At 48.2% G+C, this 14,978-nt stretch overlaps 1 protein-coding gene across 1 annotated transcript in view; it reads right to left on the bottom strand.

Moving 5' to 3' along the window:
* The window catches only part of focad (focadhesin), a 44,371-nt gene that overhangs the window by 4,119 nt on the left and 25,274 nt on the right, over positions 1-14,978 (bottom strand). The window contains exons 21-38 of the mRNA XM_079758277.1: positions 14,841-14,933; positions 14,527-14,615; positions 13,543-13,584; positions 12,382-12,490; positions 11,765-11,881; positions 10,525-10,763; positions 9,641-9,730; positions 7,497-7,641; positions 6,293-6,412; positions 5,630-5,752; positions 4,981-5,058; positions 4,660-4,731; positions 4,176-4,278; positions 3,101-3,181; positions 2,320-2,448; positions 1,521-1,636; positions 700-972; positions 216-305 (exon numbers count right to left, since the gene is read on the bottom strand). Of these exons, the coding sequence (XP_079614403.1) occupies positions 216-305; positions 700-972; positions 1,521-1,636; positions 2,320-2,448; positions 3,101-3,181; positions 4,176-4,278; positions 4,660-4,731; positions 4,981-5,058; positions 5,630-5,752; positions 6,293-6,412; positions 7,497-7,641; positions 9,641-9,730; positions 10,525-10,763; positions 11,765-11,881; positions 12,382-12,490; positions 13,543-13,584; positions 14,527-14,615; positions 14,841-14,933 (2,109 nt within the window). The remainder of the gene's footprint in view (positions 1-215; positions 306-699; positions 973-1,520; positions 1,637-2,319; positions 2,449-3,100; positions 3,182-4,175; positions 4,279-4,659; positions 4,732-4,980; positions 5,059-5,629; positions 5,753-6,292; positions 6,413-7,496; positions 7,642-9,640; positions 9,731-10,524; positions 10,764-11,764; positions 11,882-12,381; positions 12,491-13,542; positions 13,585-14,526; positions 14,616-14,840; positions 14,934-14,978) is intronic.

The following is a 14,978-nucleotide window of genomic DNA, read 5'->3' on the forward strand; positions in this document are numbered from 1 at the left end:
TATATATATATATATATATATATATATATATATATATATATGTATTCTTCTTTTCGAAGGATACAACAAAAAGCTACTTTTTCTCCTGCTTACAAGAGTGCACATTGGTGTTTGAAAGGAGATTTTAGGTTATTTCAGACTGTATCCAACCGTGCATGTGCTGGCAATAGGACCGACACAGAATAACTCAATTTCAGCGGTCAGCGCAGACCTACCTCCGTAACGCAAACCACTCGCTCGATCTCCGTGTCCGACATCTCCGACAGACATTTGGCGGTTTCCACGTACAGATCGACTTGGTCGTCCTAATACAAAGCAGTCGTTAGCCAAAAGGATTTTGGTAGAACTTCACATTCCATATTGTACCGTTTTTGTACCGAGTGTGTGTGTGTGTGTTCAGGTAGCAGCATTACGGAGGCAAGTCTCAGGTACATGAAAAAATGATAATCGTCGCCATCACCTATTTTCTTCCCAACAACTAGTTGGCGCCAAAAGACCCGGCATGTCGCTGCCCTTTTGCATGGCTGTGTTCCTTTGTTTGAATGTGTGTCAACTAAGTAGCTATGTTTTTTTAGGTCATTGGTTAGTAATTAATCTTGAAACGATATTGTCGTTATCGGACGACATCGTACTCACAAAACGGCCGACAAAACATCCCAAGATGCATTGTGTCGCAGAGGGACCGGCCCTCTAACCGACCTGTATGTCACCGGGCAGACTGCCGTAGATCTTCTCGGCCGTGGAGCACAGGAGGGCCCAGCAGTGCTTGGGGGGGTTGGGGAGGCTCATGGCCACGCCCATCCCCCGCAGCACGGCCAGCTGGAGGAGGCCCCGCCCCTCGGCGGCGGGGCCTCCTCCAGAGCCCGTGAAGCGCTGCACGGCCAGGCTCTCCACGTAGGCCTGCAGCTTGTCCTCCGACACGTGCTTCATCCAGGAGCCCAGAGTCTCGTACAGGTGGGCCTGGGTGGGGGGCTGGGTGGGGGGGGGAAGAGTGAGATTTGGTGGAATGATGTGGTGTCGCTGTTTGTACAGACCTGAGTGAAGTGTTCATCCCGTAGCAATATCGTCTACAACAGACATCGTAATCCAACAAACAAATGAAACTTTTTTTTATTGAAATATAAGTCAATCTTTTTTTATGTTTTGTTGTCTGTATGTACTCACTGAAACGTTACGATTAATGGTAAGAAGGTAGATGAAGGTGATAAAATGGTTATTAATATTTTATGCTTTTTCCTAGAGCATATTTTCAGTTTCTACTAATGTGACGATAAATACAATAAACTAATTACTATTTTATACCTTTTCATAATCTAACTTTTACCATGCAAACTTAACAAGTCGATATCGAAACATGAAAGGCTTACGACATCAATAATCAACAACGAATCAACCACGGCGACCAGAAGGGTTCAACTGGAGGAACAGAGTAACGTAACAAACCAGTTCTGTCCTAGCATCACACAACACAAGACAGACAGACATAACAAACCCAACCCCGCAACCAGGGCTGGCCTTACACTGAGGCAGTTGACCAGGGGATGGGACAGCCAGGTGCCCAGGAACAGAGCCGCGCTCTGGGACGACTGGGCCTGGGACGCTGCCAGCACCATGCACTGGTGTTGGACGTCCTCCCCTGGAGAGAGACCCCAGCCCCCAGGGGAACAGGGTCAGAGTCACCACTCACTGGGTGGAGGTCGACTTGCAATGTGTTGTGTGTGACTGGGTACGGTTACAAAACGTTTAAAAGGATTAAGATAAAAGCGTTAAAAATGGGTTTAGCATTGGCTTATAGACCTCAAAAAGTTCATACTTCGGCTTAATACCTTTTTATATTTGTATCCTTTTTCTTTTAATTGTGCGTGAAATTCGGGTGCATGTACTGGCTGCCATCCCATCGTGGAAAGATAAAGTATCATCTTAAGTCATCATTCCTCAGATCCGAATCAGAACAGGATACACTGGGCTCACTTTACAGCTGCTCCACTTCTCAAACACTAACAACAGGAGGACACAGAGAGGCGCCTGCCCTATAAAAGAGAGGACCTCAAACCCGACGCAGTGTGACCGCGCTCGACGCTCAAGGCTCAAGGATTAAGGCTCAAGGCTCAAGGCTTTATTATGGTTCCACGTCGACGCAGCGCAAGGGGCTTTAAGGGCCCATTATGCGGACGCAAGGAGGGTCCACAAGGACATAATGGGTCCGTAAAACCCCCTCGTGTAACGTCGAGGTGGAGCCATAACCCAGCCTTCAGACCGGTTCCCGAATTGCATCATTTTCCGGACGTGAGGAAACAAAAAGAGAACGGCGGGTCTTACTGAAGTCCAGCCTCATCAGGGGGGAAAGCAGAGTGCTCCAGTTGACCGGAGGGTACTGGTAGCTCGCGCCGACCGACGCTAGCGATGCCAGCGCTGGTTTCACTAGCGTGGGAGGGTATTCGTCCGGACCTGGGGGACAGAAGGGAGAGATGGGGAGGAGAAGATGGAACTTTCGGAAGGATTACCTGGGATTTGTACGCAGACGTGCGAACGCCGAAAAGTGTATTGAAACTTATTTCGATTTATTTGGTTTGATCACTTTTTATGTGTACATATACCGTTAATCTTTGTGTACAGTATATGTACGCAAAATATTGGCTCGAAATATTGGTATTTACACCCAATAAAAAAAACAAATCTTTGGTTTTTGTTGAAAAAAAATGAGCACCTCGGAATTCACTCAAATACCACAGAACCTGATCCACTGTATTATATGATTATTATATTTTTATGCATTCATTAGAGTCAAGGTGAGTGTGTGAAGAGTGAGTGAGTGAGTAAAGACTACAATCCCTTGATGTTACCCAACCCTACATATGAGGTGATTGAAAAACCTGTATTTCTTTTTTCCAGCTACCAAAAGGCATCCCAATCAGTGACGCAATGCGTCACACAAACCAAACCGTCCAATCAAAAAGGGACGACAGTTTCGCCAGCGCAATTAGTGCCGTGTCGGTCCTGCCGTATTCAAGAATCAAGTTCTCCCTCCGCACTGAACGTCCCTGTGAGCAGGGTCGTGTTGCACGTAGATACACCAGCCCCAGAGAGAGGGTCTCCAAACCTTTCTTCCCGGCCTGGGACAGGAAGTCACCCAGGGCACGGAGGATGCTGTTCTCCGGAAGGTAGGCGAAGTCCTGGGGCACTGGAAGGGGGCCGAGGGGAAGGGGAGACCCGGTTAGAGGAAGGCTGCGGGTCAGCTCCACACACTGAGACACAGGGCGGCTCATGAATGGCTGGCAGTCAGAGACGATCAAGCGATGCTTGATGGAGTACGTCTCACCGGGAAGGAACGCAAACCGCACGGCACTTCAATGAAATACATTTTGCTGCTATACTGCTTTAGCGTTCATCTTTTACCTTTTGATTTCGTAGGCTAGGCCTATAACTATCTGTTTTTTTTTTTTATTTCAATTGAAGCTTTGGTTCATTTTGCACCAATGATAAAATGAGAGCAAATATATTTTTGCAAATATACAATACAAGGCTTTACTGTGTGGTAATTTTATATAGACAATCGATTTATTATTATACGTAGAAAACATGTATATCCTGATATATATATATATCGCCATTGTGATTAAATGACGGTACAACAGTTGGGAACGCAGGCTTTGCTTTACCCTACTTCTATCAGTGTGTGTACTACCTGCAGTGTGTACTACCTGCAGTGTGTACTCCCTGCAGTGTGTACTACCTGCAGTGTGTACTCCCTGCAGTGTGTACTCCTGCAGTGTGTACTACCTGCGGTGTGTACTCCCTGCAGTGTGTACTCCCTGCGTTGTGTACTCCCTGCAGTGTGTACTCCCTGCAGTGTGTACTCCTGCAGTGTGTACTCCCTGCGGTGTGTACTCCCTGCGGTGTGTACTCCCTGCGGTGTGTACTCCCTGCGGTGTGTACTCCTGCGGTGTGTACTCCTGCGGTGTGTACTCCCTGAGGTGTGTACTCCCTGCGATGTGTACTACCTGTGGTGTGTACTACCTGTGGTGTGTACTACCTGTGGTGTGTACTACCTGCAGTGTGTGCTCCCTGCAGTGTGTACTCCCTGGGGTGTGTACTCCCTGCGGTGTGTACTCCTGCAGTGTGTACTCCCTGCAGTGTGTACTCCCTGCAGTGTGTACTCCTGCACTGTGTACTACCTGTGGTGTGAGTGTGGCTGCTGGTCATGTGGGCCAGGTGCAGATGTCCGACCAAGCAGGCGCTGTTGGACTGCAGGCCCATGGCTCCAGAGAAGGAGATGATCTACGGGAATCAAGACAAGATCCCCCCCCCCCCAGTGTGAGGGAAGCTAGACCAGTAGCACACATATTCCCAACAAGCTTTTTAATATATATGCAGATTTATATTTCTATATCTTAATTGCCTTACTGTATTTTATTTTACATTTTTTAACTCGCTTTACTTTTTTTGTTTTCCATCATCTTGAAGTTAAAAATCGTATGGGCCCTATGTCATTTTATCTCGACATCTACTTTTCAAATTTCCAATCTGAGATTACAGAATTGCAAAAAAGAGCAGGCAAGCAAGGTTTGGATCCTCAATCAAACAGTTAATAATTCTACTAATTAATGAATGACTCATTAAAGAATGTAACTAATAGGTAGATGGTCTACATTGCTGTACCTGTGTGATGGTGCGGATCACGTCGTTGAGCTGGCCTTGTTGTAGCGAAGACTGTTCAGACTCACTCTTTAACTGAAAAGAGCACACACACACACACACACACACACACACACACACATTTTGAAACGCTCGTGCAAGCCAGCCAATCCCAATCTAGATCCCCACCACTGAACATTTCATCGCCATGGCGACGATCTTCAAAGATGGCAGAAAAAGACGATGACATTGGAAATGACCCTCATCTGTCACATCCCCCATGTGCCAGATTATGATATCATAAAAAATGCCTTCTGAGAGGTTGGTTGTTGGAGGAGGCCTGACCTGAGTGAGGTAGCTCTCTGAGCCCACCAGAGCTACCAGGCCGTTCACCGCAGCCAGACGCTGCATGGTGGGACAGCCCTGAAGCACAGAAACACATACACAGCACATTACAACCTCCCAACGACTGGCCACCCGGTGATGCCAGCTTCCATTCAAATGCCCTGAAAACCTCTCAGCTCCTGTTCAGAGATCTGCCATCCAGATATAGCGTCCTGAAAGAGTGTGTTAAGATTGTACCCCAGTGCTGACCTTAACCCGTGTCGCCAACTCAAAATCCAAGCCTGCTTACCACTATGGCATAAAAAAACGCCTCAATATTGTTGCTATCCCAATTCTATGTTCGTATGTTAGCCGATGATGTAGCACAGTAATCTAGATTTCCCTTTTAAGACGTATGCAATAATAAAAACTGTATTCTTTGTTTGTCCACAATGAGTGTCCTGGCCCCCCATAAGCTGACACGACATCAACCAAAAACAATTCAAAACGTTGTCTTTGTAATTAAGTGCATATTGGAAACCTTTAAACTGATCAAAATGAAGAGATGAAAACCATAATAGTCCACTTTCCCTTTGAGCAGCCAGAGAGGTGTCTCTGGGGAGGCTTCAGCCCTCAGCGGTGTGTGTGTGTGTGTGTGAGGACGCCGTACCTCGGCCAGCAGGATCTTGATCCAGGCGGCCAGCAGGCCGGGCAGGAGGTCCGCCGCTTTGCCGTGACCGCAGACCGAGAGGCCGTGGACCACCGAGCCCAGAGCCAGGGAGAAACCCGGGGTCTGGGCCACACACACACATCACGTTACACACACATATTAATAATAATAATATTAATAATAATAATTAATTTGATTTTAAAAGCGCCTTTCAAGGTACCCAAGGAAACTGTTCGAATAAAGTGCATATACTCAATAAAAGTACATACATAGTGAATAGCAGTCACACACATGGTCGGATAACAAAGACGCTATGGACATAATTTACAGAAAGGGACAAAAAAATGATAATTAAACACTCACACACATGCATACGTACACATGTGTTACCAATATACACACACACACACACAAAAAACACCCAACATATTAAACACACACACAAATGTAGTAAAAAACACACACACAAACACAAACATTTGGATGGATCTTTGGGGCCCCCTAGAGGCAGAGCAGAGTAAATAAATAGAATTATACTAGTATGCAAATAAATACTGTTGTACTATTACTATCAAAGAGTTGCTCAGGCTTTGACGATTTCAACTGGCTTGGGCTCCATGGAAACCACCGCACACCGCCACATTACTTCCCAGCATGCACTACCTGCTGGCTCTCCTCTGTCAGCGTGCGGAGGTCGCGCATGACCTCGTCCGCCTTGCTGGCGTCCACCAGTCCCACGCTGAAGCCCGACACGCATGCACACGCCACCGCGTACGCCAGCACCTGCCGTCAGAGACCACCGGGGGTTGGGGGGGGGGGGGGGGCATTGATTTGTGTCTCAGAAGATCTAAATAGATGGATTTATTTAGTGGACGCTTTACGGCAGGGAGAATTACAGTGGATTTATTTTTTTACCTTCAAAAAGGAGGGCAGTCACTCATCGTGCTTTACAGAGTAAGAGGCCCAATCGGAGACATTAAGCCACAGCCATTAAAAGACAACAGAATCTAAACGAGAAATGTGAAGCTAAAGATTGTGGTGGATGGTGAAGGAATAAACACAGTGGTGTAGGCGTACATTTTGATAAGATGCTTTGATGAGAGCAGAAATCGTTTGAGCCTTGATTTAAAACGACAGTGTACATAACTACAGTAGTACATAACTACAGTAGTACATAACTTCAGTAGTACATAACTACAGTGTACATAACTACAGTAGTACATAACTACAGTAGTACATAACTTCAGTAGTACATAACTACAGTGTACATAACTACAGTAGTACATAACTACAGTGTAAATAACTACAGTAGTACATAACTACAGTAGTACATAACTACAGTGTACATAACTACAATAGTATTTAACTACAGTAGTACATAACTACAGTGTACATAACTACAGTAGTACATAACTACAGTAGTACATAACTACAGTGTAAATAACTACAGTATTACATAACTACAGTAGTACATAACTACAGTGTAAATAACTACAGTAGTACATAACTACAGTGGTACATAACTACAGTAGTACATAACTACAGTGTACATAACTACAGTAGTACATAACTACAGTAGTACATAACTACAGTGTAAATAACTACAGTAGTACATAACTACAGTGGTACATAACTACAGTGGTACATAACTACAGTAGTACATAACTACAGTACTACATAACTACAGCAGTACATAACTTCAGTAGTACATAACTACAGTAGTACATAACTACAGTAGTACATAACTACAGTAGTACATTGCTAGTGTTGATGCCGACCTCAGGTGTTCTGGAAGTCTGCATACGATACGTCTGTTCATGAAAACAAAAAAACGACGATAACTAATAATAATTATGGTTATTATTACCTCCTGCAGCATGCGGCCGCCCCCCCCACTCCCCTGCAGCCGGGCCAGCAGCCTGTCCAGGGTGAGGACCACGCCGGACCCCTGAGCCCCCCCACAGCGCGACTGGGCGGACAGCACCAGGCCCAGACCCAGAACACACCCCGTGCTGCAGGGCAGAGAGGGGCGGGGGTTAACACTCTACCAGGGAGGGGAGGGGAGTAGGGAGGGAGGGGAGGGGAGGGGAGGAGAGGGGAGGGAGGGAGGGAGGGAGGGGAGGGGAGGGAGGGGAGGGAGGGGAGGGAGGGAGGGAGGGGAGGGAGGGGAGGGGAGGGAAGGGGGGAGGGGAGGGAGGGAGGGAGGGGAGGGAGGGAGGGAGGGAGGGAGGGGAGGGGAGGGAGGGGAGGGAGGGGAGGGAGGGAGGGAGGGGAGGGAGGGGAGGGGAGGGAAGGGGGGGAGGGGAGGGAGGGAGGGAGGGAGGGGAGGGAGGGGAGGGGAGGGAAGGGGGGGAGGGGAGGGAGGGAGGGAGGGAGGGGAAGGAGGGAGGGAGGGGAGGGGAGGGGAGGGAGGGAGGGAGGGAGTGGGGGAGAGGGAGGGGGGGCGTAGCAGCAGCCGATGGCAAAGGAGAGGTAGAAATGGACGGGGGTATTGGGACTTCTTTGGGATCTGGTTTACTCCTTTGCTCCTCATTTATGTTATATTCATATTTTCTTTTTTCATATTTTATAATTTTGTATCTTGAAAAGTACTATTCCTTTAACAAAAACAATCAGACAATATGATCAACAGGGCAGGACATTGGGGTTACAATATCATTACATATCTCTGTGAACGAGCCGTTGCCTGGTTGCATCGATGGGATGAAAATAAATGGATATTTTAACATCCATGTGCACAGGGAGAAAAGGTGTCAGGTTTGCAAACGAAGAGGAACATGAGGCCGCCGACGAAGAGGAGTATATGTGTGTGTGTGTGTGTGTGTGTGTGTGTGCACGTGTGCGTGTGTCTGTCTGTGCGTGTCTGTGTTTGTGCACGTGTGCCTGCACCCAGCATGCGTGTTCGGAGGTGACGGACGGACTCTTATTTTTGGCACCGGAGAAATTAATAATGACCGGTTGCCGGGAGGGAAGTCTCTCTTAACGGGAGCTTCACACTCTGCTGGGATGTACTCCTCTGCTGCGCGGCGGACGACAGGAGGGTTAACGCGAGCAGAAGCGTCCCTTCCCTGTCAGGCTCCACGCAGTCCGCCTGCTGCAGTGTACTCCTGGTGCTCGAATGAGGCCGGCTACAGTCTCAAGGCATTCTGCTGCGCTTAGGGATTACTATTTTAGGCTTTGAGGCCCTGAAGAGTCGGACCCCCCGTTGTGAATGAAGGGGTTTATCGCTGTGGTCCGATGGAGAGCTGAAATAACACTTTTAAAAGGTTCCATTTTATACCACCAGGTGTGAGTGTGATTAGCCGTTACAAACCTGTCTCTTGTGACGTCACGAGAGGCAGCCTTTCAAAACGGCTTGTAACGGCTGATCACACTCACACCTGGTGGTATAATACGGACCTTTAAGACATGGCCCTGGCCCTCTTTATGAAATCTGACTTGATGAGGGGTTCCACACCAAAGTCAGCCCCACCCACATTTTGGGGTGAAAGATGTCTGAAGGAGGCGCTCTATAAAAGGCACTTAAGACACCGCAGTGACCCCGGTTGAAGCTTGGCACGTTTATGTCTGTTTTTAATTATAGCCAATCACAGCTCCCCTGGTAACGAGCCCCGGTTTAATTACTTTCATTCCGTTTTAATCACATATCTCCGCTAAGACACCATCTGCTGAATTCAGCTGGAAATCCAGGGTTTCTAAACCCCAGTGTGGCGGCCTTAACCTGACTCTGCAAATTAAAGTTTCCCCAAAAGGACTTTGGTCGGAGCTCGAAACCGAGGGTAACGTTCATTAAAATAATTTAAAGAGGTCAAACGCTTTCACTGTGGTTTCATCATTATTTACTACTTGAAAAGTATGTGAAAGACGAAGAAACTGTGTTGTACAGGATTTGGAAATAAAAATATATGTATAAGTGAATAATAAATAATAGGTTGAATCTATTGCCCTCATTACACCCATCTCACTACATTCAGCTTTTGGATTCAATTTCAGGTAGTATTGTTGACCTACTTGTACTCCAGGTCGGGGTCAAAAGCACATTTCTCTAGGGCCTCCTGGGCGTCTGTCAGCAGGCCGGGGTCCACCGGAGCAGAGAGGTCACTGGGACACACGGAGACACACAGTGAAGGGCCCCTACAGTACTACCACACAGGGGCCCCTACAGTACTACCACGCAGGGGCCCCTACAGTACTACCACACAGCGGACACACAGGGGTGAAGACACACATTGAAGGGCCCCTACAGTACTACCACACAGGGGACACACAGGGGTGAAGACACGCAGTAAAGGGCCCCTACAGTACTACCATGCAGGGGCCCATCCATGACAACCACGCAGGGGCCCCTATAGTATTACCACACAGCGGACACATAGGGGTGAAGACACACATTGAAGGGGCCCCTTCAGTACCACCACACAGGGGACACACAGGGGTGAAGACACAGTGAAGGGCCCCTACAGTACTACCACACAGGAGCCCCTACAGTACTACCATGCAGGGGACACACTCAGCAGGGGCCCTGCAGTACCACACAGAGATGGAGAGAGAGCGAGAGCGAGAGAGTGAGAGAGAGAGAGAGAGCAAGAGCGAGAGATAGAGAGAGCAAGAGAGAGAGAGTGAGAGAGAGAGCGAGAGGGAGAGAGCGAGAGAAAGAGCGAGAGCGAGAGGAAAGAGCGAGAGCGAGAGAGTGAGAGAGAGAGAGAGCAAGAGCGAGAGATAGAGAGAGCAAGAGAGAGAGCGAGAGAGAGAGCGAGAGAGTGAGAGAGAGAGAGAGCAGGAGCGACAGATAGAGAGAGCAAGAGAGAGAGAGCGAGAGAGAGAGAGCGAGAGCGAGAGGAAAGAGCGAGAGCGAGAGCGAGAGAGAGCGAGAGAGAGCGAGAGCGCCTCCCTACCTGAGGTTCTGGCGGTGCAGGCAGGCCAGCACCATGCCCAGCGCCAGGCCCGAGTGGAACTGCACGGCCTGGGAGTCGTCGGCCCTGGGGCCCCCGGGAAGCCGGTCCCTCAGCGTGGAGAGCACCTGGGCCACGCCCTGGCGGTGCCAGCCCACCAGCACCGGCACCAGCAGGGACAGGCCCAGCGCGGCACAGGAGCGGGCGATGGAGCTGGCCGTGTTCTCGCCGGAGTAGGACCGCTGGTGGGGGGGGGGGGGGGGGGGCAGAGCGAGGCGTCAGAGCAACTCTCTAGTAGCATTTTTTATTTCGGTGCATTTTGGAATGAAAAAGGTGACATGTTATACCACCGGGTGTGAGTGTGATTAGCCGTTACAAGCCGTTTTGAAACGGCTTGTAACGGCTAATCGCACTCACACCCGGTGGTATAACATGTCACCTTTAAGGTACGCTGCTCATTTTTTTACTCATCAAAGCCTGTGCTTATCTTTAGCTGTTATGTTTATTTTTATGATCTTCTTTTCCTTGATTGATCCTGAACACTCAAGGTGAAATTATTTACCCTTCGATCTTTTGTCTCAGACCACTGTTTCACCTTGAATAATGTCTCTATATTTGTCCATCTATTTTATCTATCTCTACTTCTCTTTCGCTTTACCCCTGAATTTCCTGTCTGGGACGAATAGAAGTGTGCATCTCCAACGATCCTGAGCCCTCACTCGTGCAATGGAGCCGTTTCTTAAGAATCTCTCTAACAGGCGTAGCATGTTTGTGTTGGGAAGCATCCATTGTACGATCACGACCCCCTGCTGGTCTGAAACCCAGACACCAGCAACAGTAACTACAGGCTGGTGAACCCCTGTGGAGTGGAGAACACAAACCAATAGATAGAGGCAGGCAGACAGACAGACAGACAGAGAGACAGGCAGACAGACAGGCAGACAGACAGACAGACAGACAGACAGATCGAGAGAGCAAGAGAGACAGACAGAGAGAGAGAGAGAGAGAGAGAGAGAAGGACACAGGCAGACAGACAGACAGACAGACAGACAGATCGAGAGAGCAAGAGAGACAGACAGAGAGAGAGAGAGAGAGAGAGAGAGAGAGAGAGAGAGAGAGAGAGAGAGAGAGAGAGAGAGAGAGAGAGAGAGAGAGAGAGAGAGAGAGAGAAGGACACAGGCAGACAGACAGACAGACAGACAGACAGACAGACAGACGGACGGACGGAGGAGCGATACGCTACATGGAGGAACCAGGGGAAGACTTGGCCCCGGGCCTTGTAGCTGCTGCTGATGATGCAGAGCAGGGTGTCCATGGCCATGGACAACCAGGCGCTGGTGGGGATGCAGTCGGGGTCCGCCTGGAGGCCAGAGAGCAGAGGCCAGTCTCAGGAGATCGCTCAGCCTTATTATCCGTGAGAAAACCCCCATCTATGCTGGAGCCGTATATACCAGCCCCAACTTAAATAAAGACTAACTTATTGCAGACGGTGCTGCTACTTTTAGACAAAGAAAACTACCTTAAGCAATGAGCCAATTTAATGTCAATGCCAATTCTATGCTGTGTACATTGTGAGTACATTGCTGTGTATGTAGCCGTATTTTCCTCCACTTTGGATTGCCTTACTTTCTATACTGTGTTCTATATTTCTTCACTTACCGATGTTTTTTCATGTTTTCTACATCGTCGTTGATCTTGAGCAATTGCCACACACTGAAACAGTCTCACACATTACTCAAATTTGAAAAGCAAAACTCAAATTCCGATTGTCTCAATTAGCACAAGGGCTTCAGCGGCCCATGGGAGCCGTCCCACGAAGCTAACGGAGCAGCTCATCCGGTACATAACCACCGTGTTTACCTGGAGGCTGCCCTCCACGTCCGTGGGCAGGTTGCTCTCATACTTGGCCAGCGCGGCCGCCAGCCCGCTCAGGGCCAGGATGCAGTTGCCCTGCACCACGGGGCTGTCCCTGGAAACACAGGGGGGTGGTGGGGGACTGTTATCAGGGCTAATGTTGTGTTCCTGAATCCTCGGACGCCGGCCTCCCGAGTTGCACGTTTTTACGTCACTTCCGGTCTCGGAGCATTCATAGGGCTACTGCTCGTCTTTGTGATAGGGTCATGAAATTGGCTAGTCGTTGTTTATTGTTAGCTACATTAGCCTCTTAAGCAAACCAGCCCGAAAAAACAAACAACACAACTTTACATTGTACAGCAAGACCATGCGATGTATAAATTGGTGACCGGAATAAAGTAGCAATGTAATCAAGTGTGTAAGAGCGTTTAAAATCGACATTAAAATGACCTACGTGGCACAAATACAAAAACAAATGATCTTTTCACTCTCCCATTTTGTTGAGAGCGGTCATCACTGCTCTCGGTCTACTCTCAGATTTTGGAAAGATGAAGACAAAAAGGGGGCGTGCCTTCGAGAAATGCCGCAAGAAAGCTGTGAGAACTTCTACTTTCGACTGGGAAGTCTGGCGTTTGAGGATTCAGGAACACAATATAAGGCTTAGTTATGGTTCCACGTCGACACAACACAAAGACCACGCAGACGCAGTCGTTAACCTGTTTAGGTTCTGCATCAGGTTTTAGTGTACGCAAAGTGTTTTATTTTTATTTTATTAACATCAAATAACAAGACAATAACAAAATTTCATTCTACTGGGAAAGTTAGTGCATGAGGATCCTCACGGACTGCAATTGACCCCCCAAACAACCCCAAATAAACTGGAAGAAATACTTTTAAAGCTGTGGGTTCCTGCCGTTGACATTAATTTGCTGTTCTTTGGGTCAGGCACGTACAGCAAGGGGGGGGGGGCTGGCGAGTGTGAGATTAATTAGAAGCGGGAACGCGAGTCGCATGCTGGACGCTGCTGGTCGGGACGCTGACAGTGGAGGTTCGGGGAGAGAGAGAGAGAGAGAGAGAGAGAGAGAGAGAGAGAGAGAGAGAGAGAGAGAGAGAGAGAGAGAGAGAGAGAGAGAGAGAGAGAGAGTTGTTTTCGGTGGGAACACTCACTTGGCAGCCGACTTGATGACATCCGTCAGCTGGTCCCTCGCCCTGAGAGAGAGAGAGAGAGAGAGAGAGAGGAGAGAGAGAGAGAGAGAGAGAGAGAACGAAGAGGAACGAGAGAGAAAGAGCAAGAGAAAGAGAAAGGGAGAGAGAGGATGCATTACTCATCCCCAAACCACACAGGGCGGCAGTGTGTACTCACTGACTGTAATGAATACACACATGCATTCAGTGCGTTCTACAGTAAGTGGACCAGGCCCAGGGCTGATGAAAATATTCCCATGATGAAATCCCTCCCGTACGCTTCGCTGGTTTCAGCACAGCGACAGCTGTTTGGGGAACTGGGTGGGTGGGGGGGGTTGTAGCCGAAGGCGGGGAAATGTCCTGCATTTCTTATTCGGAGAATATATCAGTTATAGGATGTGATTAAATCGGTAACCTTGTCGAAATCACTATCGATCAACATTGACTACATGTCCAGGTTGTTTAAAAGCCACAATAGTTGAAATGTTACACAGTGCAACTTTTCAATCGCAGAATTTAAGAAGGGATATTCATTGCATATCCAGGCAATACTTGAGGCCGAAGCCAAATCATTGTTGCGTTTATATTTCATGGCACACCGCCAAACCTACGTATAGAAGTGTCCTTAATACTTTTAAAAGAACGATATAAATACACAACACATTATATTTATATAGCGGTTTTGTAGACACTTTGAGAAGGCAATAAACAGCAACAGCAGTCCTAAAAAGCAACATTAAATATTTAAAAGCAAAAGCAGTCAGCTTCAAACATATTTGGGACAATAAGCAAGGTCTGCTAGGCTTTATTGTACACTGCAAGGTTTGTGTGTGTGTGCGTGTGTGTGTGTGTGTGTGTGTGTGTGTGCGTGCATGTGTATGTGTGCGTACGGTGTGTATAGGGAATGTGTGTGAGAGTATAATTGTGTGTCTGTGTGTGTGCGTAATATGATGTCTGTGTGTGTACCAGAGCCAGGAGAAATGCTGCTTGCGTTGCAGCTCCTCTGTGGCATCCTTGCTCTGCTTCTGCTGCATCTCCAGCTCAGCACGCCGACCCTGACACACACACACACACACATACACACACACACACAGTAAGACGTCATCATGCTTGCATATACATGAATGTGACTGTGGCAGACACCACACACACACACACACAGTATCATGATTGCATATACATATATATACACGTATGTGGCAGACATACACACACACAGTATCATGCTTGCATATACATGAATGTGTGTGCACGCACAGACACAAACAACACACACACACCTGTATGACGGCGAGGAAGGCCTGACTCATGAAGCCGCGCCAGGCCTGGGGCAGCAGCAGGGCGCGATGCCACTCGCTGGGCTGGATGTTCACCTGGATGCAAACACACAAAACAGGTCATTACACATGCATTCACTC

This window comes from Pollachius pollachius (genome assembly GCF_949987615.1).
Source record: "Pollachius pollachius genome assembly, chromosome: 20".
Taxonomy (NCBI): Eukaryota; Metazoa; Chordata; class Actinopteri; order Gadiformes; family Gadidae; genus Pollachius; species Pollachius pollachius.